General features: G+C 36.6%; 1 protein-coding gene across 6 annotated transcripts in view; it reads left to right on the top strand.

The window, feature by feature from the left end:
* Positions 1-23534, top strand: part of ELOVL7 (ELOVL fatty acid elongase 7) — a 115570-nt gene extending 92036 nt beyond the window's left edge. For 5 of the 6 annotated variants that reach the window (XM_049857671.1, XM_049857676.1, XM_049857655.1 and 2 more), the window contains 6 exons: positions 6188-6378; positions 9840-9920; positions 10166-10222; positions 12406-12511; positions 18859-18995; positions 21493-23533. In XM_049857671.1, coding sequence (XP_049713628.1) covers positions 6188-6378; positions 9840-9920; positions 10166-10222; positions 12406-12511; positions 18859-18995; positions 21493-21702 — 782 coding nt within the window. In that variant the 3' untranslated portion in view covers positions 21703-23533. Of the gene's footprint in view, positions 1-6187; positions 6379-9839; positions 9921-10165; positions 10223-12405; positions 12512-18858; positions 18996-21492 lie in introns of those variants that run through there. The other variant, XM_049857678.1, reaches the window with a different exon arrangement.
* The last annotated feature ends 241 nt before the right edge of the window (positions 23535-23775 follow it).

The raw sequence follows: 23775 nt of genomic DNA, 5'->3' as shown, positions 1-23775 counted from the left end.
CAGCCATTTACTTTTTATTTGGGATATTTACATCGAAGACCATTTACTTTGTGTTTGGAATATTGACATTGAAAACTTGGTAATGCTGAGGTATAAAAAGGAACTGCAAAGGGCTGGAGGTGCTTAAAGATAGAGAGTAATAAAGAGAGTCCTGGAGACAGCATTGTAGACAGTACAGGGACAATGAGAGGAGAAGGCTGGAAATGCTGAATATATGAAGTTGCATTAATTTGAAGTCTTGGGAGAAGAGAGAGAGAGCATGGGGAGGTGTAATGAGAAGATCTAGATCTAAGTTCTGACACTACTGTTATTAGCTGTGTGATCTTGGACACATTATTTATTGTCCATGAGTCTCTTTTTTAATTAGCAAAATGGAGATGAGAATGGTATCGACCAAATAATATGCATGAAAGTGCTCTGTTATTTGGGAAGTATTTCAACACAAATAGTGGTGCTGGTTGTTACAGATGAGAGAGGGTTTTTATTTTAAAATACTTTTAATATAGCATATCACTTTTTAAAAAAGTTTCTTCACATTATTATTATTTTTTTCTTTTGGGGTCTAACCAAAAACCAAACCCACTGCCGTCGAATTGATTCTGACTCATAGCAACCCTAGAAGGGTTAAAATGTTTTGTGTTAGGCTTTACAGCTTTTGAGAACACTGTCACACACAAAATAGGATTCTTTTTCCTTCTACTTAGTGAAGTATTGATCTCTGAGAGCTGCTATAAATCATTTCTGGCCATCTTAGTTCGGTTTTATTTTGTTTTCCCTGGGAAGTCCTGATCCCATGATTAAGGGCCAAGAATTTCAAGTGTGTTCTTGGCTTTGGCTTTACTCCTCGCTGGCCTTGGGGAAACTTACTGATATTCACTGGTTTTCTGATTGCTAGAGAAGTGGTAGTCATGTGTAGCTATTTCATGTGGAAAATTCCACAGCTACAGAATTATAAAATAGTTTAATTAATACTTAAGCTATAAGAGGATTTGTTATGGTTCCTACATATAAAATGTCAGGTTTGTAAATAATGCTACAGTTAGCATTTCGGGCTGTGGAGAAATGAAAAAGCTTTTAATATTTAAAAAGACCTGTCTTGTATAGCAATAATGACTTTCCAAACTTAGTTGTGACCTTTTTGCAACAGGGTAGAGTATGACCCAGATTGCTTCCAACCTGAACCTTTAGTACTTCACGAAGTACTAGAGGTACATGTTTGCGTTTCCTTCCAGCGTCTTCATCTTAATTGGTGCTTGAAATTTTAACAGGTGCACTTTTTGAGCTAGTGCGTGCTACTTAAAAAGACAGCACTCTCCTACAAGTAGTTGATGGAAATGCTCATTAGTATTCTATCTTTGTGGCACTTATAGCTTGTACTCTCACTGGAACACTCTTAGAAAAAAATTACAGGCTAGTCATAATTCAAAGTGATAGTAATTAGTCATAGTCATAAGGTAATCACTGGGGTGTACATTCTCAGACAGGCTGCCTTCCCGTCCTTTGCTTTGTTCTTGGCTCTACTCATGATACTTAAGCCCAACTCTGACATCAAATAGAGGGGAAGTACTCTTCCCACCCCATCACCCTTTTGTCTCTGGGAAAATAGACTTCACTTCTACCACCCTCCCCTCCCCCGCCAGTGTAATTTGCTGGATCGTAGGCTGAGTCAGAATTAACTTTAAAAGTCATCAAGGAGCCCTGTCTACAGCAACCCCATCAAATCATCATCCACACCAGACTTGTAGCTTTCTCATAGACAGCTCACTATCTCACATGAAAGTGAACTTCCTATTCAGAAAGGTATAACTACTGGTGAGAGAGAAAGTAGGAAAAGTGAACAACCACCAGAATCACGAATGTTGTACTAAAGCCTTAGAATTTTATTTGTTTAGTGAGAGAGAGCTAATTTAATTTAGAGCAGAGCTGTACTTTTAGAAAGTGAATTTGGCAGTTTTGTGGAAGACGGGGTGTAGCAGGATAGAACAGGGGACAGGAAACCACCTAACAGATGACTGCAGGACACCTGGTACGCAATGCCATGGCCCTCAATATAGGTGAAGGAAACTTGGTTACCCACCAAACCCCTGGCTCTTAGCTCTAACAGTTTATCATGGTCTCCTTGGGAGCTTTTCAAAATATGGATGCCAGGGACCCATGCCCTAGGAGTTTGATTCAGTTAGACCAGGGCTGTCTTTTGCCACTTGATTTTTAAATACCCCAGAGATGACTCTGCTGTGCTGACAGAATTATCTGTTGTAACAACAGTAGCAGTTGCTGTTCAGCACATACAATGTGCTGGGCTCTTCTTTGCAAAAAATAACTTGTTAAACCTATTGTGAGATAGATGTTGTTTCATGCCCAATTCACAGATAAGGAAAGTCAGCACAGAAGTAAATTGGCCAAGATCATATAACTGATCAGTGGGAGAGCCAGGATTAGAACCCAGGCTGTCCTATGCCAAAACTTTGCTGAAACAGGATAAAAAGCTTAGTGCTTTTTTATTTGCTTTGAAAATAACATACAATTAAATTAACCAGCTTTTCCCAAAAGATGCAATGATTTTTTTTTTATTTCTAAACTTGGTAGTCACCTACAGAATTTTAAGAAAAGGTTTCTGCTAGAAATGTTAAATTACAGGAAAAAAAATATTTATTTTTGAATTATTTTCTTCTGCTTCCCAAACCAGCTCAGTGTGCTTTCCCAGGCTTGTTTTCTTTCTGCTGCTACCAGAGGAAGAAAGAAAGATGATGTCATTTGATTTTTTTTTCTTCCTGCTGAGCCAGTGAAAGAGTAAAATAAAATAAATTTCTGATTCAGGAATTCCTTTACCGACCCTTAAAAATGACCTGTTTTTTAATCATACATGTGATGTCTGTTAATAACAGAAACATTTGAAATTGCTTATAAAAAAATAAATAAAAATCATCCGTACTCTCACCATCAAAAGGGGACAGCATTAATATTTTCCCAGAGGCCTGCTTTTGGTGCTGGTTTGAAATCCTTATTTCAGCAGGAATAAAAATGAGATACATTAATATAGATTATGATGTTTGTTTATTTAAGGTTTTGTATTACCCACTGATAGAAGAAGTCCACCAAAGTTTGATCAGTTCTAACTCTGTCTCTAAGTCCCCAGTTGTATGACTACTTTTCTTTACTGAGACTTCCTTTGTGAGGTGCAGGCCTATGGCTAGGGTTCCTGGTAGCCATTTTAATTGCGTGTGACAACCAGATGTCCAGGGAAACTTGACATTGTTAAAGGGAAAGGGATGGAGACAATGAAAGACTTCAGTGATGTGTATCTGGGTAGCCAATTTCAACGCTTTTACATAAAACCTCTTAATATGGGAAAGTGCTTTTAAAATTTTGAGAGCTTTCTATTTTTAAGAATGTCTGTCAGCAAACATTTGTTGAATTTGTATTTGTGCATGATACTTTACTCAGATTGTTCTTGCTAAGAGCATCAGTGACTTCCTGTTGTTAAATCCAGTGGCACTTTTCAGCCCACATTACTTGCCTCTCTGCCACATTTGATACTTTGCCTCCTTCCAAAATTCACTCTTCCTCTGGCTTTAGGATATCTCACTCTTGTGGTTTTTCTTCTTTCTACCTCTCCAGCTGCTCCTTCTCTGTCTTCGCAGTTTTCTCTTCTGCTGCTCGTCCTTTAAATGTTGAGTCCCCAAGACTCTGACTTAAGCCACTTACTCTGCTTACTCCACCCACTTTTCTAAGCCAGTTTTACTGCCCATCATTTATGTGATGATGTCTCTCAAACCTACACCTCCAGTCAAAATCTTTCTTTTAATTCCAGACCCATAGATCCAGGTACCTGGGGAAATCTCCACATGAATGTTTTACAGGCACCCCAAATGTAAGGTCTTCTACAATATAAGCCATCTCTCCCTGACTAATCATATTCCTAATCCTGTGTCCCCATTCTCAGTGATGGTATAGTTATCCAATCAAAAAGTCTGGGTGTTTTCCTTCTACCTGTATTTCATTCTCTGTATTTAACCAATTACAAATTCCTGTATTTCCTACCTCCTTAATATATCTAAATTGCTCTTACTTACCTTCTCATCACTAATTTTTAATGGTTTAATTTGTAAATTTATTTTAGTGAATGGCTATCTTTTCCAAACCGTGTTCCACCGAACCTTAGTTCCATAAGATCTTAAGTGGTGTTCTACATTAAAAAAAAAAAAAAAACCAGGATTCTATGGCCAGTTAAGTTTGGGCAATGCTGCATACTACCCTTCTCATCTTGACAGTTCACAATGAACATGAGGCACTAAGAAATTTTGTAGTAAAGAAACCTGTTTAACCAAACGTTTCCAGTAGATACCCCCTTCCCCTTTTGTGAAATGTCTTAAAAAAAAAAAAAAAACTTGATTTCATCCCATAGTTTGGGACATACTTGTATAGTGTGTATATGTGTGTATATATATATATATATATATATATATATATATATATATATATATATATATATATATATATATATATATATGAGGTTAGGAATGAACTTATTTTTCTCCTAAGTAGTCAGTTTTCCTATCAGCATTTGTTGGATAATCTCTCCCTTTCCTGCTTGTTTATGGGAATTCTTTCATCATATATTAATTCCTAAATATCTTAGGGTCTGTTTTAGAGCTGATTATTGACTCTGTTGGCTTACTTTTTTTTTTTTTTTTTTAAGACGGGGCATCTCTTAGTATTCTTTTTCTCTTTATTATTATTATTTTATTGTCCTTTAGTTGAAGGTGTACAGAGCAAATTAGTTTCTCATTAAACAATATACATAGTGTTTTGTTATATTGGTTGCCAACCCCACAACATATTATTCTGTTAGTATTCTTGAGGGATGCCCATTTGACTGCAGATAAAATCATTTTTAATAGTTAGAGTCATACCCAAGCATATCAGAATGTTTGTCAAAGGTGAGCTCTCCACACTCAGATTGAGACCGTGTGAACCGTCTGTCATGGACTTCTGCTGAAGAAGAAATTTTTGCATGGGGTGGAAAGTCAGACCTGAAGAGTAGTCATAATTTCTCAGTAACTGGTGACATAATTAGCGAAATGATCGAGGTCTGCATGCCCTTCGTTCCTCTTTTTCAATTGATGAAGTGATGGTGTTCAGCATATTGATGTTAGTTGAGACTCAGTTTGGAGTGAGGTGCACGTGGAACCTTGTCCACACTCACTTTCCTTCATAATGCTCTGGGTTTATGAGGCAATTTAGTAAAATTATACTTGAACTACTTTAAATTATAGAATGAATCACATTTCACCTTGAGTTGCAATATTTAATTCATCTAACTCTGCTGGCCTGCCACTTTAAATGATCAGATAAGTTTCTAAATACATGGTTGTAAGGCCAATACATATTTTGTTCAAAATTATAGGTTGGATAGCCCACATTTTGGACTCCAAGACCCCACATTTTGGAGATTTAGATGATGCTGTGGTCCCTTTCAACTCTATAATGCTATGATGTAATACATGTAGAAGTGCTCCAGTTTTCTTGGGGGAAAAACAAAGTTGAGAAGCAAACACAAACATATTTCTTATATACAGAAGAAAACCAGTATAGAAAAACTCTAAGATGTTAATGGTAGTTATAGATGGATGAGCGGTGGGATTTTGCTGAATGTCCTCTGTCCTCCAAATCTACTCTTCCTCTCTGCTGCACCCTGCAGGCTCACTCACAGGGGAGGCTAAACAGTATTAATTACACCCATGGGATGGGTTCCTTGCCCTTTGGTTTCTGGTTGAGTTCAGCCAATTGAAAGCCCCAGCAAAGTAGAAAGAAGGATGGGGATAAAGTTGGGTATCTATCCTCCTGTCCTCTTGTAGAACTGCCTTGGGCTAGCTGAGTCCTTCGAGTGAAGGTTGCAGTTCCTCTCAAGGAGGGCTTTTCCACATGACTTACTCCTTTAGGTTTTGGTAACTAATACCATGCCTTGCCCTTTGAAGCCTAGGAGTGGTAAAAGCCCCACTGTTTCTAATCCCAGGATACTTCACTATCTTTCATTACTTCCCTTGCCTTCTCCCTTTCCAAAGATACCCTTGTCAAATAGTCCATATCAAAGCTAGGATCTAGGTGCTTGCTTAAAGAAATGTTGGTTGCTGCCAGTTATCTCTTGGCCAAGTGAGTGTGCACTTACATCTTGCTTTTCTCTTAGATCCGAGAGTTGAAGACTGGCTCCTCATGTCCTCGCCTCTCCCACAAACCATCATCCTTGGAATCTATGTCTATTTTGTCACTTCTCTGGGACCAAAGCTCATGGAGAACCGAAAGCCCTTTGAACTCAAGAGAGCGATGATAACGTACAATTTTTTCATAGTACTTTTTTCTGTGTATATGTGTTATGAGGCAAGTGTTTTCAGTATTCCTAATGGGAAAATTTTGTCTGTCTTCCTGTTTATCTGTCATTATGTTTTCGTGACTATAAGGGTAGCTTTTTGAGATTTAAGGGGCTTTAGAAACTGACCTCACTAGGGCAGTTATTTGTCTAAAAATTGTTATGTGTAGATAAGATAAGGAATTCTTGAAAAGATTTCAGAATAGTCTAACTCATAGTTGATGAGAAAGATTAACATCTAATCTAGGGACTGGCATGTAGTAAGCCTTAATAAATGATTAAATGAGTCCATAAATGGTAGTTTTGAGGTAATTCATACTCAGAGGAAATAAATAACTTAGTAACATAGCTGGTAAGTGGAAATCTGATATTTGAACCAGGTTCTGTCTGACATCAGAGCTTATTCTGACCCTGTAATGAGTTGCCATCATCATGATAGGCACCTTTGGTTTCTGCATGCTCTAGTGAGCAATAAGATGACAGACCGAACACAGAGCTGAGACTTAATATAAGCTGGTGAGGGGGCCTGTCCCTTGATTGTAATTAAAGGAATGGAGATGTTCCAGGACCCAAAAACAGACTTGTGGATCCTCTTTCTCCTCAGCTCTTAATGTTCCTCAGCCCCTCTCATGCATCAGCTTCTCTGGAATTCTGTGCTTCCTTTCCAGTACCAGCTGGCTTCCTCATCTTCTACCCCTTATTTACTTCCTGTGCAACACAGCTTGTTCTTACAACTGAGACTCACTCAGGGCCCAGCATGGCCCCTCTGGATTCTCTTGATCCCATAGCCTCTCCACCTGCATCTTTTCAACCTGCCTTCTGCTGCTAATCCACGTGATCAGATCACCTTTCATCTACATTAGCCTTGTTTTTCACAGGCCTGCTGAAGTCTGGACTTACTTTGCTACATTCCATTTCTTCTACTTTATTTCCAAAATTAACTCACAGGCCACTCTTACTATCCCTTCTGGAGTATGAGCAACCTAAAGGGAAAGAGTCGCAGGGATGAGGAAGAGAGGAAGTACATGCTCATCTGTTGTCAGGGATAGGATCTAGCATACTGTAGTATAGTGTTAAGAATACACCTGGAAGGTGGGGGACCAGAGCATAGTTAGTCCTGGTTCTGCAACTAATTAGTGACCTGATTTGAGTAAGGCACTTAACCTCTCTGGTTACGTATCTTACAGAGTCAGGGTTGAATCAAATTTTCTCTTGGGTACCTCAAGTTCAGATATTCTTAGGCTCTTTGTCTGGTTGTGTCAATGATTGTGATGTCCCTAAATATATTTCTCAGGTTTAGATGGAATCCAATGGTAGCCAGTCAGTTTTGGTTTATACTTTAGTAACTACAAATAAAAAGAAAGTTTGAAAATAACCTGAATGTGAGAGTTTTTGTCTCCCATTAACCACTAATTACTTCAGTTACTTATATGGTAGTTTCAGAGTTTATTATCTGCCAAATATAAATTATTACTCTTCTTTTATTCCTAGGCATACGCATGTGTGTATGTTTGTGTATATATATATGTATGTGTAAATATATATGTATGTGTATATGTATGTATATATATATGTATGTGTATATATAAAATGCTTAGCAGACTGTTGGAATGTTCTTAAATGAAATATCAGACAAGCAGTAAGTACAACTTTGTATAAACAAAGACTTTTGACAACCAAGCAGCATGCCATCTCCAGGACACATCCAAACACCTGGTTTAGTGTGTGGAGCACGAGTGATATACAGAATAAATACCTCTACTAGGGATGTGAGGCCAAAAATAAACAAAGTGACGGTCAAATGCAGGAGACTAAAGGAATGCATGTGCCTTATTTTATAGTGATTGCTTGAACATGTAGTCACCAGTTCAGTTTAGAACCCAAAGAGGGCAAAGTCACACAACTTCTCAGATTTAACTCTGTGCTTGTTTATGGTTGGCTACGGTAGAGATCTTCCCTCCCCTGCTTGCACTTTACAGTTTAAGTTAATAGCTCCTGGATTTAGAGTGTTCCTTTGCATCAGTGAGAAGCGAGTCTGAGTGCTAGAGAACAGGAGAGCATTCACCAACAGATCAGGCTTTATAAAACATGACTAGCCATATCTGTGCCACATTGCCTTGTTCCTTTGAGAAAATTTATTGGCTTGTTTTTGTAAAATATTTTTCTTACCTGTGAAATATATTTGTTGTATTTTTCTTAATTTTCAAGATCACTTATCGAATTAACAGTGTGATGATCTAATGACTCAAGCTAGGAGTTAGTATCAGAAAAGGACAGGGCATTTTAAAACACTGCAGTCTAAATACTAGCTCATCTCTTGTTTTTTTTCTTTTCTCTATTAAATATCATTCTGATAATACCTCATAAGGCTTTGGTTTTAAAAGCTAATTTATGGTAAAATTGTAATTTTTGCTTTAATGTAATTAAAAATAGAAATTTAAAGCTTGCTCTAGTGGTCAAAATAATACAACCATCATACCCAAAAAGAAGACATTGTAGGAAAGATGTTGGCCCTTGAGAGAATAGAATGTCAGACAAGAGAAGACGTGATCACCTTGTCAGCACCTAAATTAAGCTGTCTGTTAAATATATGCGCTGCCTTAAAATTACAGCCCTTAGCCTTGCATTTTCAGATACTGTTTTAAAAGCAGACCTTCCCACCACCAGATTGAGAGAATGTCGATATCATCTTGGAATTAGAGTTCAGCCTCATCAGCAATAGGCTTTTTCTTCTCACCACTGGTCTAAGGTCACTTTGCAGGTGTACTGGAATTAAGGCCTGCCAAATTGTGCTCTTATAACTAACTGCGTTGTTAACAAGACCATTTTCAAATCTTGACTTGTAACGTGAATCCAAAGCAAAACTAGCGTCTGAGTCTTGTGTTTGGTCAGTCTTGATTTTTAATGAGGAGAAAAAGAGTAATACAGTCCTGGGCTACCGCTTCACATTATACCCAGTACCCAAGGTCAGGAAAAACCTACTTATTGCAGCCACCTTATGAGTATATTGGGGAATTTTGGTTTGCCCATTCATTTATTGACTAATGTGAAAGATTGGAAATCAGAAAAGACTGAATTTTGACCAAGTTATTCCCTTTAGAGTCCACACACACACACAATGTGTGTGCGCGCATATAAATGTACATAAGATAAATCACTTACCAGTATTTGCTGCTTAAGCAAAATGCTCCCAGTGTTTTGTTCTTCACTAGATTAAAATAATTGTCACACGGAATGTGCATTTCAGTCAGAACACAGTTTATATAAGTAACATATGAGATTGTGGTTTTGGAAATCCTCGTTGCTGTGATATCAAGTGTGTTCGTAGTTTGTAATTGTTTTAGCAAGCCTTTCCCTCTGCAGTGACTGCTGACTCAGCTGAGAACCTCAAGATCGGATGTAATCTAAACCACCTTTGTTGTAGCTGTTGAGCAAATACTTCCTTCTTTAATACGCATGTGCTCTCTTGCAGTTTGTGATGTCTGGCTGGGGCACAGGTTATTCATTTCGATGCGAAATTGTTGACTATTCACAGTCACCAGCCGCTTTGAGGGTAAGTTTCTCCTTGGAAAAACTTATAATTCAAAATCAGTTTTTACAACTTTTGAATTTTATTTGCAACACTAAATGTGAACTAAGAATGGGAGTAAATGATTCCATGATCAGTTTATATGTATTGTAAAATAAAATTAAATATAAGAACCAAAGGAAGACAAGTGGGTGTTTTCCATCACATAAAAATTGGTGCCTTTTAAATTTCTTGGATTTAAAAATAAATTCATATTTGTGTTTCTACAGATGGCACGCGCCTGCTGGCTTTATTACTTCTCCAAATTTATTGAGCTATTAGATACTGTGAGTATGTCATCACCACATTTGGTTAATGTTTGATGCTTCAACGAGACCAATAAGCTTCTATAGTTCAGTTGTCTGATAACTTTGGCTCTCTCTTTTCCTCAGGTGTACCCATTATCTTGTACCTTTTATTATCAGTAATTTTAGAAAAAAGCCAGGATAAGCTTATTTTTCAGTGTTTTCTGAGCTCCAAAAAATGTTCTTGTAGGTCATTTGATGAAGACATTCATGTAACTGTTAAACACACAACAAAACTGTGCATCTTTATGTAGATCCATGACAGTCACTTTGTGAAGCAAGCTCAGGAGCAAAGAGCAGAGAACATCCTACCTTTGGCTCTTTTATACCAAAGCACTGTGTTTTATCCATACTCTTTTAAGGGTATGAATGCTTCAGAATTCATAAATGCACACTAGGATGCTGAGTTAACCCTGGGATATAAGTAATTTTGGTTGTGCCAAAACTATCCCCAGCTGCCTTTCTGAAGTCTGTGCTCACCGGGCCCTCTCTCTTCCTACTTAAGACCTTGTTGAGGATCAACTCTGAACTTGGGTGAGCGGGCCCTGAGAGAAGCAAGTGCCGTGGATTAGGGTTTGTGGTAAGAGCAAAAAGCCCTGCACCTGTATTTCCAGAGTAGTTTAGGAAAGTTGGATCCTTATTGTATCTCTATGGCATGTGGGTCTGGAACAAGTTCTGATCTGAGACTGACAAATGTGCCCTCTCTTCAGAATGTATGCACTAAATTTCTTGTAGCAAATCTTGACATGCGTCACCTTTTTGGTTGACTAATCACCTAATGTTAGAATTGGAAGGGATTTTAGTGAGCGTCATGTCCAGTGGTTCTCAGATCTAAGTATGCATCGGAATCATCTGGAGTGCTTGTTATAACACAGATTCTGGAAACCCCAGCCCTAGAGTTTCTGATTCAGTGGGTCTTGGGTGGGGCTCAGGAGTTTGCATTCCTGGCAAGTTCCCGGGTGACGCAGATTTTGCTGGCCCAGGGACCACCCTTTAAGAATCCTTGCTATAGTCCGATGGTTCTCAGCTATAGTCCGATGGGTCTCAGCCCTCACAGTGTAGTAGAATTAATTGCATTAGGGAAAAGAAAACTAGGCCCCAACCCTCAGAGATCTGGTGCCAGACAATCTGGTGTAGAGACCAGGCACAGTTATTTTTCCAAAAGCTTCTTGGAGGTTATAATACATAGCAAGGTGGAGAACCATTGATCTAATCTAGAGCCCTCAGTCTGAAAAAAATTGAAACCAAGAAACCATTTGCTCAGAGAAATGTTAGTACTGACTGGGACCAGGACCCTGGATTGCTAGTTTATGGCTTTTTGTGTTGTACCATGCTGCCTTCTTCCATGTGCATAAGCAAATGAATTTTGGCTTCATGGTTTTTGTTTTGCATGTCCTCAGTTCTAGTTTCCATAAAGAAACTGTTGCTGCTTCCTGTGTCCTCTTCGGAGCTACATTTCTCAAATACTCCTATTAATACATTTCTTTGTGCTACTCTGGTTAGTCCTGTATTTCAAAGTGTCTAATCACTGGTTTTCTGAATTTTGCTTTTTGATTTTTTTTTTTAAAACAGTTTTCTCCAAAAAGCCTTCCTATTCTATTCCTTATTTTAGGAAGCTTTGCTTTCTTTTCCATCCTGTCTCTAAAATGAACTCTTCAAGTTTTCATCCCTTCACCTTTCTTTAATAATTTGTTAACTTCTGATTTGTTCCAAGTCCTCTTTCAGTTTGCTTTCTCCTTTATCCAATTGGAAGGATGTGTTAGAGAGCAATGTAGAATAATTTCAGTTCTAAGAGTTAAGATTCTTCTGCTTTCCCAAGTACTTCAAAATCTGCTTGGATATATATATTAGTGATAGCATTTTTTTTTTCCAGCAATTTTTGGCCATATTCTTTATGTTATATCCTTGATTTTTAAATATGCAAAAAATTTTCTTTCACCTTCTTGGTTCTCCCATGATTAGACATCATACCTAAATTCCTCCATCCTAATTAATTTTTGAGCTGTCCCTTGGAGGGTCAGCTGTTTCTGTGAGCGTTCCATAACGCAACCCTTTCAAAGCAAATTATAGTATGAAATAGTTTGCACTTTACCAATATTTTTTGTAATACTAGATAAATTATTACATGATTTTATATGAACTTGATTTTCTTTAAATTATTTCAGATCTTTTTTGTTCTGCGTAAGAAAAATAGCCAAGTTACTTTCCTGCATGTCTTCCATCACACCATCATGCCATGGACCTGGTGGTTTGGAGTCAAATTTGCTGCAGGTAGCCAAGGGAGAATTGGGATCGTGTGTTACAAACAATAACATTTCTGTATGCTGTAAATAGAGCCCTGGGTGGCGCAAATGGTTAAGCACTCAACTACTAACTGAAAGGTTGGTGGTTTGAGCCCTCCCAGAGGTACCTCGGAAGACAGGCCTGGCAGTCCACTTCTGAAAGGTCATAGCCTTGAAAACTCTGTGGGGCAGTTAGTTGTGGAATTGACGCAATGGCAACTAACAACAACAGTGCTGTAAATAAATATTATATCCTTAAATGTGATTTAAGAGAAACTCATCTAGAGCAACAGAAGGAGGAGAGTCAGGAACAGGAGGAGGAAATGGAATGGCTAATTGCCTCCTTTGCCATGAAACCAGAACTGGATGGTGCCTGTCTACCACTACAGAACATTTTGACCAAAGATTCTATAGAAGCATCCTGATCAAAAGGGGGAAAATGTGGAACAGAATTTCAATTTTCATAGAATCCAGATTTTCTGGAGCTTGAGGCTGGGTGAAATCCTGAAACTTTTGCCCTAAGATAATCTTTAACCTTGAACCAAAATAGCCTCTGAAGTTTTTTTTTTTTAAACAGACAATAGTTTATCTGAATTAGTATAGAATATCTGCCTGAGTATTGTGCTGTTTTAAAGAACTATCTATATGGGATTGAACTGACAACAGCAACCTAAAATGTTAGACAGGAAGCTTAAGAAGCAGTGAGTTCATGTTAATGGGGGTGGGTAAATTTGGAAAAGGAGGATGAGAATGGTTGCATAACTTTCACAACTTGAAGAAAGTAATCAGTGCCACTAAATTGTACATATAGACATTGTTGAATTGGTATATATTTTCAACAACAATAGAAGAAATAGGGATTAAAAAAAAAAAAAAAGAATTTCCAGGAAAAGTCTGAACAAAATGCTCCCTGGTGGAAAGGTTTCCTGCTAGTTTCAAACAGTTACCTGTGGTGGTATTTTCTGGGAGCCATTTCTACAGGAATTAATCTGGAAGACTGAGAAACAGTTTGTATCTATATACATTTGTTATGATCTGTAAATCTTGATCTCAGAAAAGTTCAAAAAAAGAAGAAACTCAAAAAATCTGATGTCTACTTTGCCAAAATTCTGACAAATCATTATTAATTTGAAACTTACGTGGGACTTTTAACTAGGTTTCCCCCCAACTCTTCAGGCACCTGTAATTTTTGGACATAGTCTTCTATACGTATTCTTTGGATGTTTTGTTTAGATTTTATTATTTTCCTATAATGTTCTATTAAATGTCTTTAATTTTAAAAAGACAAATAAATAAATAAATAAAATGGTAAACACCTTGATTTATAGGACTATAGCTAGATAACTATTCCTTATATGTTTCTAGGAAGTTAGAATATTTATCTTTAATTCCATGTCTTCTTTGCCTTCAAATTTCCAGTAACTGACACTCATGCTAACCCCTAATAACCCTTTAAAGATGTGTCAAATGGCAGTTGTTCCAACTTCCCTAAGGATCTTACCATATTGAAGAATATGTTGACATTATTTTTTAGGTCAAAATAGTTTATATCAAAAGCTTGGCAAACAGGCTTTTTTGTTTGTTTCGTTTTGGCGTTGTGCTTCTTAATATCTAGTACTGTCAGCCCTCTGCATCCGCGGGTCTCACATATTTGGGAAAAAAAAAAAAGGAAATGTTTGGGGGAAAGAAGAAGACTTTTTTTCCTTGTCATTATTCTCTAAACGATACAGTATAACAACTATTTACATAGCGTTTACATTGTATTAGGTATTATAAGTAATCCAGAGATGATTTAAAGTATACAGGAAGATGTGTATTGATTATATGTAAATACTGTGCCATTTTATATAAGGGACTTGAGCATCCTTGGGTTTTGGTATCCTTGGGGGTCCTGGAACCAATCCCTTATGGATACTGAGGGACAACGGTATTGGAAAAATAGGAGGTTTTTTAATTTTGCCCTTTCGTAAAGTTTTTAAATGAATTATATCAGGAAGGACATATTCGTACCTCATCAGCAAAAGTTGGTTGGGGGACTGTTTATGCTAGTTTCTTAAATTTAAGAGTTATCAAATAGGCTTATAACCCACACTGGACATTGTGTTAAGTGTGTTTTAACATTTCTGTCAATGCTATTAGGCATTCTGACTCCCCTGAACTGAAAGAAAAGGAGCCACATCTTAGGAACTCTTATTTGAGTTTTGGACTCTCCTAGCATGGGGAAAAAGCCTGCCTTCTCAGAGCATGAGAGGACATGGATAAGCCAGTGACAGGAAGGAGATGACAACCTAGCGGAGCCACAAGGGCTGTGAAAGTGGGTAAAGAGCTGTCCCTACCACTGCCAGTGGGCGCTGGGTTTTTCAGTATGTCAAGTATCTCCTTGCCCAAAATCAGTATTTGTCTATTGAGGAATCTTTTTTCTTATAATGTATGCTAATGTGAAAACTGACTCACCTTGTAACAGCATCGTCTCTTCCGTGTCCATTTCACAAATTAGGGGAGCTATATTATTTAATCTCCGTTGTTTTACGTATCCCTATTCTCTGTGTTTTTGTTCTCTTTCACATGCACATGTCCCTCTCAGTTCTTTTGAGAGAGGTTGTTTATTCACACCTTCTTTGCATTAGTGAAAAATTGAGTAATGCTGAAACATTACCTAATACAGTGGTTATGATTTCTTGTGTGTAAAAAATTGTGAAATGCAAATGATATTCAGAAGTGTTTAGCTTATCCTCTCTGTTATCCGTCTCTGCAGCTCGACTCTTAAATTATCAGAAATAGATGACTATTCTGTTTTTAAAATACTCTAGAAGAGGAGATTTCATGCCCTTATAATTTATTTATTCAGATTTCTTCCATGAGACCAGAATACTATATCACAACACTGAAAAATAACTAGAAATAGAAAAAATATTGGAAGGTAGTACCCCCAAAATGCAAGCAGAGGGAATTTGGAGATACTGATATAAAAAGTGACTTTCCTCCCCTTCTTTATCCTTGTCTGTATTTTCCAATTTTTCTGTAATAAACACCTATTAGTTCTGTAATGGGAAAAATAAATTTTATTTAAAGAATAGAAAGCTGAGCATTTTTTTCTCACTTCTATCATTGAGTCCATTAATAATTTATCCTTCATTTCAAAAATAAGGAATGGCTTCTGATAACGAGAATTTAGACTTATGTTGTACCTCAATTTTTAAACATTACTGTGTTTATGAACATCAAACACTTACAATGGATTCCTTGTCGCTTGTTCATCCCTAAATCCCCCTTCTGCTTTCCAAAATTTAAATAGTAGAAAATAATGCTTTCTTCACTCTGTGTATGTATTCCATCAGTTGGTGTTTTTGTTCAGTCTTATGTGTGGAATTCCAGTAAACACTTTGTGCAGTGTGTCTGATATCTGCTCAGTGACAAGCACAACAAGAACTTCAGAGGTATTTCCAGAAATGTGGTTTGGCATTGGCTTCCATTCCTACAATGAAACTGTCCATTTTAAACTGTTCTTTTCAAAAACTTGAGCATAGCTGGTCCCTATCTAGTATTTCACTTCCTCTTTGCCTGTGGCACTCCTCTCTGGAATAATAGCAACCCAGCTTTTCTTTTGAATATGATGAAAATATTTCTGTGGCAAGTTTTTGTATTAATTATGCATGTACCCAGGTCAAGAGAAGAGGGGAATTGTGATAATTACCTAGGTGATTTCTTCTTCTTCTCCAAACCAAAGGAGTAAAATGTGATGGCACTAGTTGTAATCCATTGTCAGGTGTGTGCTCTTTACAGCTGGTATAAAGAAGGCACGTTTTAAAAATACTTCATTAAAAAAGCTTTCCAAAAAAGATATAGATGGCATTGCTAATTAAAACGGGATTGTTCTGGAAACAGACTTATTAAAAGAACTTATCAGAAAATACATTTAGAGAATATAAGTGAGTTAATTTCATTGGCTAGCTTATTTTGAACAGAAATCCTTACTAAACACTCTTAACTACACGAGTGCTTTGCTAAACTCCTGCCCATGGAATCCTCATTTAAAAGGTGAAAGTGTCCAATTGGAAAATGGACACTCCTCCATCAAGAAATGGAAGAGATGTCTTAGTAGGAAAGGCTCTGATATAGTTCCTTATCAGGGTGAAATAGATTTGCTGTGTATATAGAATTGTGAGACACAAATGGATTTGAGAGGTATTTGGTTTATCCCCTCTGTTAAGCAACTTGAATCCTAAACTATCAGAAATAGACAGCTATTCTATTTTTAAATTACCCCAGAAAAAGGTGTTTTCACACATAATTATTTATTCAAGTTTCTTTTGGAAAAGAAGACTAATCCAGATGTAAATAATAAAATCTGGGAGCTTGCTAATAAGCTTCATTAATTCAGTTTCTTCTGACTTGGAATTTGTGATAATTAAAGGACTAGTTAAAATTTTATTTACTGTATTCAGGTGGGCAAAGTTTATGATGCACAGTATAGCTATAGCCTAAATGAGGCTTTGGGAAATGTTTAAACTACTTAAAACTAATTATCTGAAATGGATTACTTTAAAGGATTGTTTTGTCAGTGGTGGTATCCTGAAGTATCTTGAGTTGCTGCAATTACGAATAATTATTAAAAAGTAATTAGCTTCTACCGTGCAACAATTTTTATGACATTCACCTTTAGGAAATTATACTAGAAGTAATAAATATTTATTTTGCTTTAAACTTACTCTATACTTCATAGTATTCATGAATTCAGTCCTTTACCATAACTAGTCCAAATATGCGAGGTTATGCCTTGTTTCTGGAATTAGAGAATACTGGCATTAAAAAGGAAACCATGGTGGTGTAGTGGTTAAGAGCTATGACTGTGAACCAAAAGATTGGCAGTTTGAATCCACCAGGCACTCCTTAAAAACTGTATGGGGCATTTCTACACTGTTCTATAGGGTCAGTATGGGTCAGAATCAACTGGACAGCAACAGGTTTGGTTTTTTTTTTGGTTGGCATTAAAAAAACTAGAATATTTTGGAGAAAATTTAAAATTCCAGGTCAACATTACTAAGCTGAATCAAGCTATACACACAACATACAGATTCTTCTAGATTGTGCCTCTTTGGAAAGAGACCCCCAGGTAGGGGTATTTTGGGGTTTTTTGTGGGGGGATATTTTTAGCCATCAATTAAGCACCCTGTTACCCTTTCCACTGTACTGCTGGTCCAGCTAAAGACAATTAAAATGGCCTTTTTTTTTTTTTTTTTTAACATTCCCCAGCATCCCTTGCTTCTATTCTAAACTGAAGGTGATCTATAAGAGATATGATCAAATTAGAAGAGGAAAACCAGGATAGGAAGGCATAAGTGATAATAACCAAAAGGAAGCAATAAACAAAGATGGTTTAATAGATATTTATTTTAGAAAAAAAATAATTGTTCAAAGCAAACTTAATGACTAATAAAAGTCAGTGGTTTTGCTGCCAAAAATTTTGTGGCACTAAAAATATTTATTGAAAAAATATTGAGAGTGGAAAAAGTGAAATTGATTCCACAATAAGACTTGTAAAAAAAAATACTCTTTACAGTTTTATTCATAAGAACGCAAATTAGAAGCAACCCAAATGTTTTTCAGTAGGAAAACAAATTGTGGCACGTGCATATAGTGTACTACTATACAGCAGTAAGAAGAACAAACTACTAATACACATACTAACATGGGTGAATCTCAGAAACTTTATATTGACTGAAAGATGACCGGCACGAAATAGTGCATTCTGTATAATTCTATTTGTGACGTTCAATAACAGGCAGAACTAGTAGTTGATGATCAAAGTTAGAATAAAGGTTACCTTAGAAGGGGTACGTTCTTGGAAGGGGCATGAAGGGACCTTATGCAGTGTTGGAAATGTTTTATATCTTGATCTTGGTGGTGGTTGCGTAGGTGTATGCATACGTAAAATGTCACCAAGCTATACACCTGAGATTAAGGCACTTTGTGTACTTTATATATCTTAACTCTCAAAAAGTAAATTTGATTACAATTATCAAGTAATAGGTCATATTTAAATGATAACCCAACTTAGTTTTTTAAAGTAAACCCAAATCATAAGACCATCTTAAAGTTAAGGTACGATAAAAGAGACGTGCTAATTAATTTTCTAAGATTTGTATCATATTTTACTAAATGAATGTATTAACCAGCTCCTTCTAATTTGATGGCTTTAAAAAAAAAAACAGGTTTGATATTTTATATATGTTTTTTCCATTAAAATCCAAGAAATAATTATAGTAAAATCTCAGACAGAAATGTTTCTTGGTTTAAGGAACAATGCCCTCATTTTACAATAATTTTACTTTCCAGGTGGTTTGGGAACATTCCATGCCCTTCTAAATACAGCTGTCCATGTAGTCATGTATTCCTACTATGGACTGTGTGCACTGGGACCAGCCTACCAGAAGTATTTGTGGTGGAAAAAATATTTGACATCATTACAACTTGTGAGTAATTAATTTTCTCTAAAACCAGATTTGAAGCTAAACTGGAGTCACTTGTTTTTGGTATGAATTAGGACTCTAACTAAAGTAGAACAATGTTTACAAAACAATAAGAAAGGATATAAAGCGTCTAGACCTTATGGGGCATGCCATCATTATCTTTTCGGTGTTATTTGAGCTTTGTCAGGAACTTCATTGAAAATAATGAAGCATGTTTGCTAGCCAAGCAATTCAGACAATGAAACCAGCACGAATATCTTTATACTGCTGTACACTTTTATACCAAGTAAATATATTTATGATCAGTATAATCTCAAAACGATGTGAACCTCAAAAGCACACTACTCAATTAGAAGTTAGAATTTTCATATTCAAGATCTAACTGGACTTCAGGGAATGTAACCCTAAGGGAATTCTGAGTCTTCTTGGGGGCCTCCCTATCTGGTCTCAACATTTATAAGTGTATCTTTTCCACCAACTAATAAAAAAAGATTGTGAAGATCAAAGATATAGCTCCCAAAACCCACTAGACCAATGTAAATGTGTTACATAAATTTGAGTACTGCCCTCAAGTAAACAATGTTCAAAAGAGCAGAGTCACTTAGTTTAGACCTAAAAATACCTTCCAAACGTTAATCCTAAAAATATATGGCATCATTTTTTTTCTTGAAGAGTAACTGGATTTGCAATCAAAAAGAATTCTACCATCCTTGTATTTTATAGTCTACAATAAATTGGTGTCGTATTCTGCCAATAATACAAGGAGAAAGTCTGAATTTTGATATAGGTGGCCTATTGAGGCATAATTTTTATTAAGATCCTATATCTTGTTAGGTGAAATTTGGCACATCCATATAACGTGTTCTCCCAGGTGAGAGATTGAAATTTTAGTCTATAAGGATACTAAATCAAGATCAGAGTGTGTCCTTGCAGAGTTGTTCACTGTATCCAAAACTGACAATACCCTAAGTGACCAACCATAAGGAAACGGTCAAATAAATTATTTCAATTCTTATATTTGAATATTATGAAGCTGTGAAAATTATTCAAAATGGATTTCTTTTTAAATATTTTTTCCTGATTATAAAGTAATACAGGCTCATTGCAGAGAAATTAGAAAATTTAATTAAGCAATGGGAAAGATAAACATAATTTCACCACCCAGGCAAAATCATTGCTGACATTTTTATTTTGTTCTTTTCCAGTTTTTTTTCTTATATGCGTATATGTACAGAGCCTTTATATAATATGCATTATACTACGTATACAATTTTACATTGGGCCTTTTTCAATTAACATGCTCTTAAATGCTGTGAAGCTTTTGAATAATGTGAGAAAATACTGACAGAGAAAACGGACAGTTGTTTATTATTATTCCTAATGTGTCGGTTATACGCAGACACATGCATGTATAGGATGTTGAGAATGTTGTTTAGCCTTTCTGTTTTCATCTGCAAAATGAGAGAAATAATTGGAGCTACTACACACACACAAAAGACAGTTTCTGTTCAGTCGATTCTGACTCAAGTTGACCCCTGTACATGTCAGAGTAGAACTGTGCTCCACATGGCTTTCACTGCCTGATTTTTCCAAAGTAGATCACTAGACCTTCCTTTCGATATACCTCTGGGTAGACTCGAATCTGCAACCTTCTGGTTAGCAGTCAAGTATATTAACCATTTGTACCACCCAGGGACTTGTAGCTACTACACAGGATTGTCATAAAAATGCATTGAGATAATGCAAAGAAAGTTGATGATAATGATTAAGTGGTAATTAAAAGAACTAGGTGAAAATCTTAACTATGGTTATCACTGGGTGGATTATGAGTAGTTGTTATTTGTTTCCTTACAGATTTTTACTTTTCCAAAGTTTCCATAGAACACGTGTTGCCTTTTAATTAGGAGAAAAGAGATATCCACAAAACCCTGAACCTTAGCCTAGAAAGTGTCCGTCTTCAGGCTTTAGACTCTCTGGAACATAGAGCCTTTGAACATCACTAGAAAGGTCACCAGTCCTTTCAGATTCTCGGCTGCAGTTGGCAGATAGGGCATATTTTTATTTATGACAGCAGAAGACAAGTGGCAGATACAGGGACTCAGAGATGCTTTGGCTAGAGGGGCTCTAATTAGGCTGTTGTTTTTTTCCAAAAATTGAAATGCAGCAGGACAGAATATTTGAAGTTGAAACCATCCTGAAAAATCAGGCCATAAGGTAGTGTTCTGATGTACATCTCATCAGAGTCAAAGACTCAGGACAGAGACTTCCAAAGGAAACCTGCTCTGTGTTTCCAAACCTCCATCTGGATTTTGACACTATGCCACCTACTGTCACTCCCAGAGAGGCTAGATTTAAAGACGAAATTACCTACCCAGCAGTAGCCTAGATATGGCTGGAGAGTGTTTAAATATAAATGAGCAAGGAATGCACTAAGTCATTGTTACATTGGAATTCTTCGTATCTGGCTGGGCAATTTTTTTTTCTGTCTTTCATCTTTTAGGTCCAGTTTGTTATTGTCACCATCCACATAGGCCAGTTCTTTTTCATGGAGGACTGCAAATACCAGTTTCCCGTCTTTCTGTACATCATCATGAGCTATGGCTGCATCTTTCTGCTGCTGTTTCTCCATTTCTGGTACCGTGCTTACACCAAAGGTCAAAGGCTGCCCAAAACTGTGCGAAATGAAGTCTACAAAAGCAAAGATCACTGAAACAGAAGCACCAAATCTGTGAATCAGTGATTGAGACTGAGATCTTATCTTCCTGGACAATCAACAAATATTTACATTTGCAGTGCATTTTGTGTATTTTTCAAAACCAAGAGCTTGTATTTTTATGATAAGTTATTGAGGTTTCTGATATTTGAGAGCCCAAAGCTCCCAGATAACTGAGTTTTCTGATAATTAGAGCCTAGAACAGCCAGAAATTTTTCAGCTACTTTTAAACATAATCTAAAGGTTTTGTTTAACACATTTTGTTACAGTGGAAGGAGGATGTGAAAGAGCATACAGTACTCTTCAAAGAAGTCCAGCATAGATGAAAAATAGCATCTGCTATTTTGAGCACTGAGAAGAGATCCAATGCAGTACAATAGATTCCTTCTTCCACGTCTGGAAATCTCTAACTGTGGGCTCTGGCTTTGTTGCTTGTTGACGATTTTCAAAAAACCCTGTATCTACTGTAGGGTTGAATTCCCATTCTCAAGTGCTAACACAGGTGAACATTAAATAAATTTTTTAGTAAGTTGTCATTTTAAATCACTAACGATAATTTTTAATGGCTCTCTTGAGTAGCTGTCATGAATTTGGCTGATAAGATTTCTTTATAATTTTTCTGTTCTGTAAACAGTTGCAAAATAGCAAGCCTTTCACTTAACACAGGATGTACTTGACTCTACCCAGTGACTCTAAGGTTAAGTTATTATTTTGCAAACAAGGCGATTTGTTCTGATGGGATAATGAATGCCTTGCAATTTTGGATATTTCTGCAAAGAGGCAAATTTGGTCATAAAAAAATACTCTCGTTTCAGAGGAAAAAAACTGTCAGTTGTATTATAATGTCACTTATCCAGAGAAGACTGAGTTATTTAAGAGTTGTTCTACCTTTTCAATAAGGAAGGAAAGACAGAAAAAGAGTCTACATAATATTGTTATAGATAGACTTGTGTGAAAATTATTTTAGAATTGTGAATTAGTTAACTGCAAGGATTTCTTCCATCAGACCTATAAATCAGATAGTGAAGGACTGAAATTCATTTTGCATAGGGTTTTTTTCTTTGGGATTGCCACTTTCAAAAATTCTGTTTCCCAGTTAATTGGCCTAATAACGTGTTTAGTGCTTCTGTTCTACCTACAAGTTTGGTAAGTAGTGCCTGGGATCTTAAAAGCTTGCAAGCAGCCATCCAAGGCACAACAATTGGTCTCAATTTGCCTGGAGCAACAGAGGAAGAAGGAGAGTCAAGAATAGGAGGAGAAAATGGAGTGTGCGGCTAATTGCTTCCATGAACAACTGCCTCCTTTGCCATGAGATCGGAAGAACTGGATGGTGCCTGGTTACCATTACTGAGCATTTTGATCAAAGATTTTATGGAAGAATCCTGATTGAGAGGTGGAAAATGCAGAACAGAATTTAAAATTCTTGTGAAAGCTAGATTTTCTGGAGCCACAGAGGCTGGATGAACCCCTGAAATTATTGCCCCGAGATAATCTTTAAACCTTAAACCAAAAATATCCACTGAAGTCTTCTTGAAACCAAAAAACAGTTTAGCTTAAGTAGTAAACAATGTGAGTATTATGCTCTTTTAAGATCTGTCTGTAAGGGATGAAACTGACGACAACTCAAAAGATTAGATAGGAAATTTAGGAGAGCAGTGACTTTATGTTAATGGGGGAGTAACAACTCAGAAAAGGGGGGTGAGAATGGCTGCACAACTTGAAAAATGTAATCAAAGTCATTGAACTGTACATGTAGAAACTGTTGAATTGGTGTATATTTTGCTGTGTATATTCTCAGCAGCAATGACAACAAAAAATAAAATAAATTATTTTAAAAATTCTGTTTCACATTTTCTTATTGAAGAACCAAACTGCTGGTCAATATAGCTTTGTCCAAGAAACAGTGGTATTTGGGCATTTCTGAATTCTTCCATATTGCTTTTTTCCCTTGTTATGTTTGTACTCAATTTTAAATGACTGTTTTTGCTTGTATGACTTTTAAAAATTAGTGCTTATGAACTCCAGTTACTGTGTAACACACCATGATACTGTACAACAAAGCCTGAGTTG

The sequence above is a fragment of the Elephas maximus genome, chromosome 2, assembly GCF_024166365.1.
Source record: "Elephas maximus indicus isolate mEleMax1 chromosome 2, mEleMax1 primary haplotype, whole genome shotgun sequence".
NCBI lineage: Eukaryota > Metazoa > Chordata > Mammalia > Proboscidea > Elephantidae > Elephas > Elephas maximus.
This window is presented reverse-complemented; position numbering and strand designations above follow the sequence as displayed.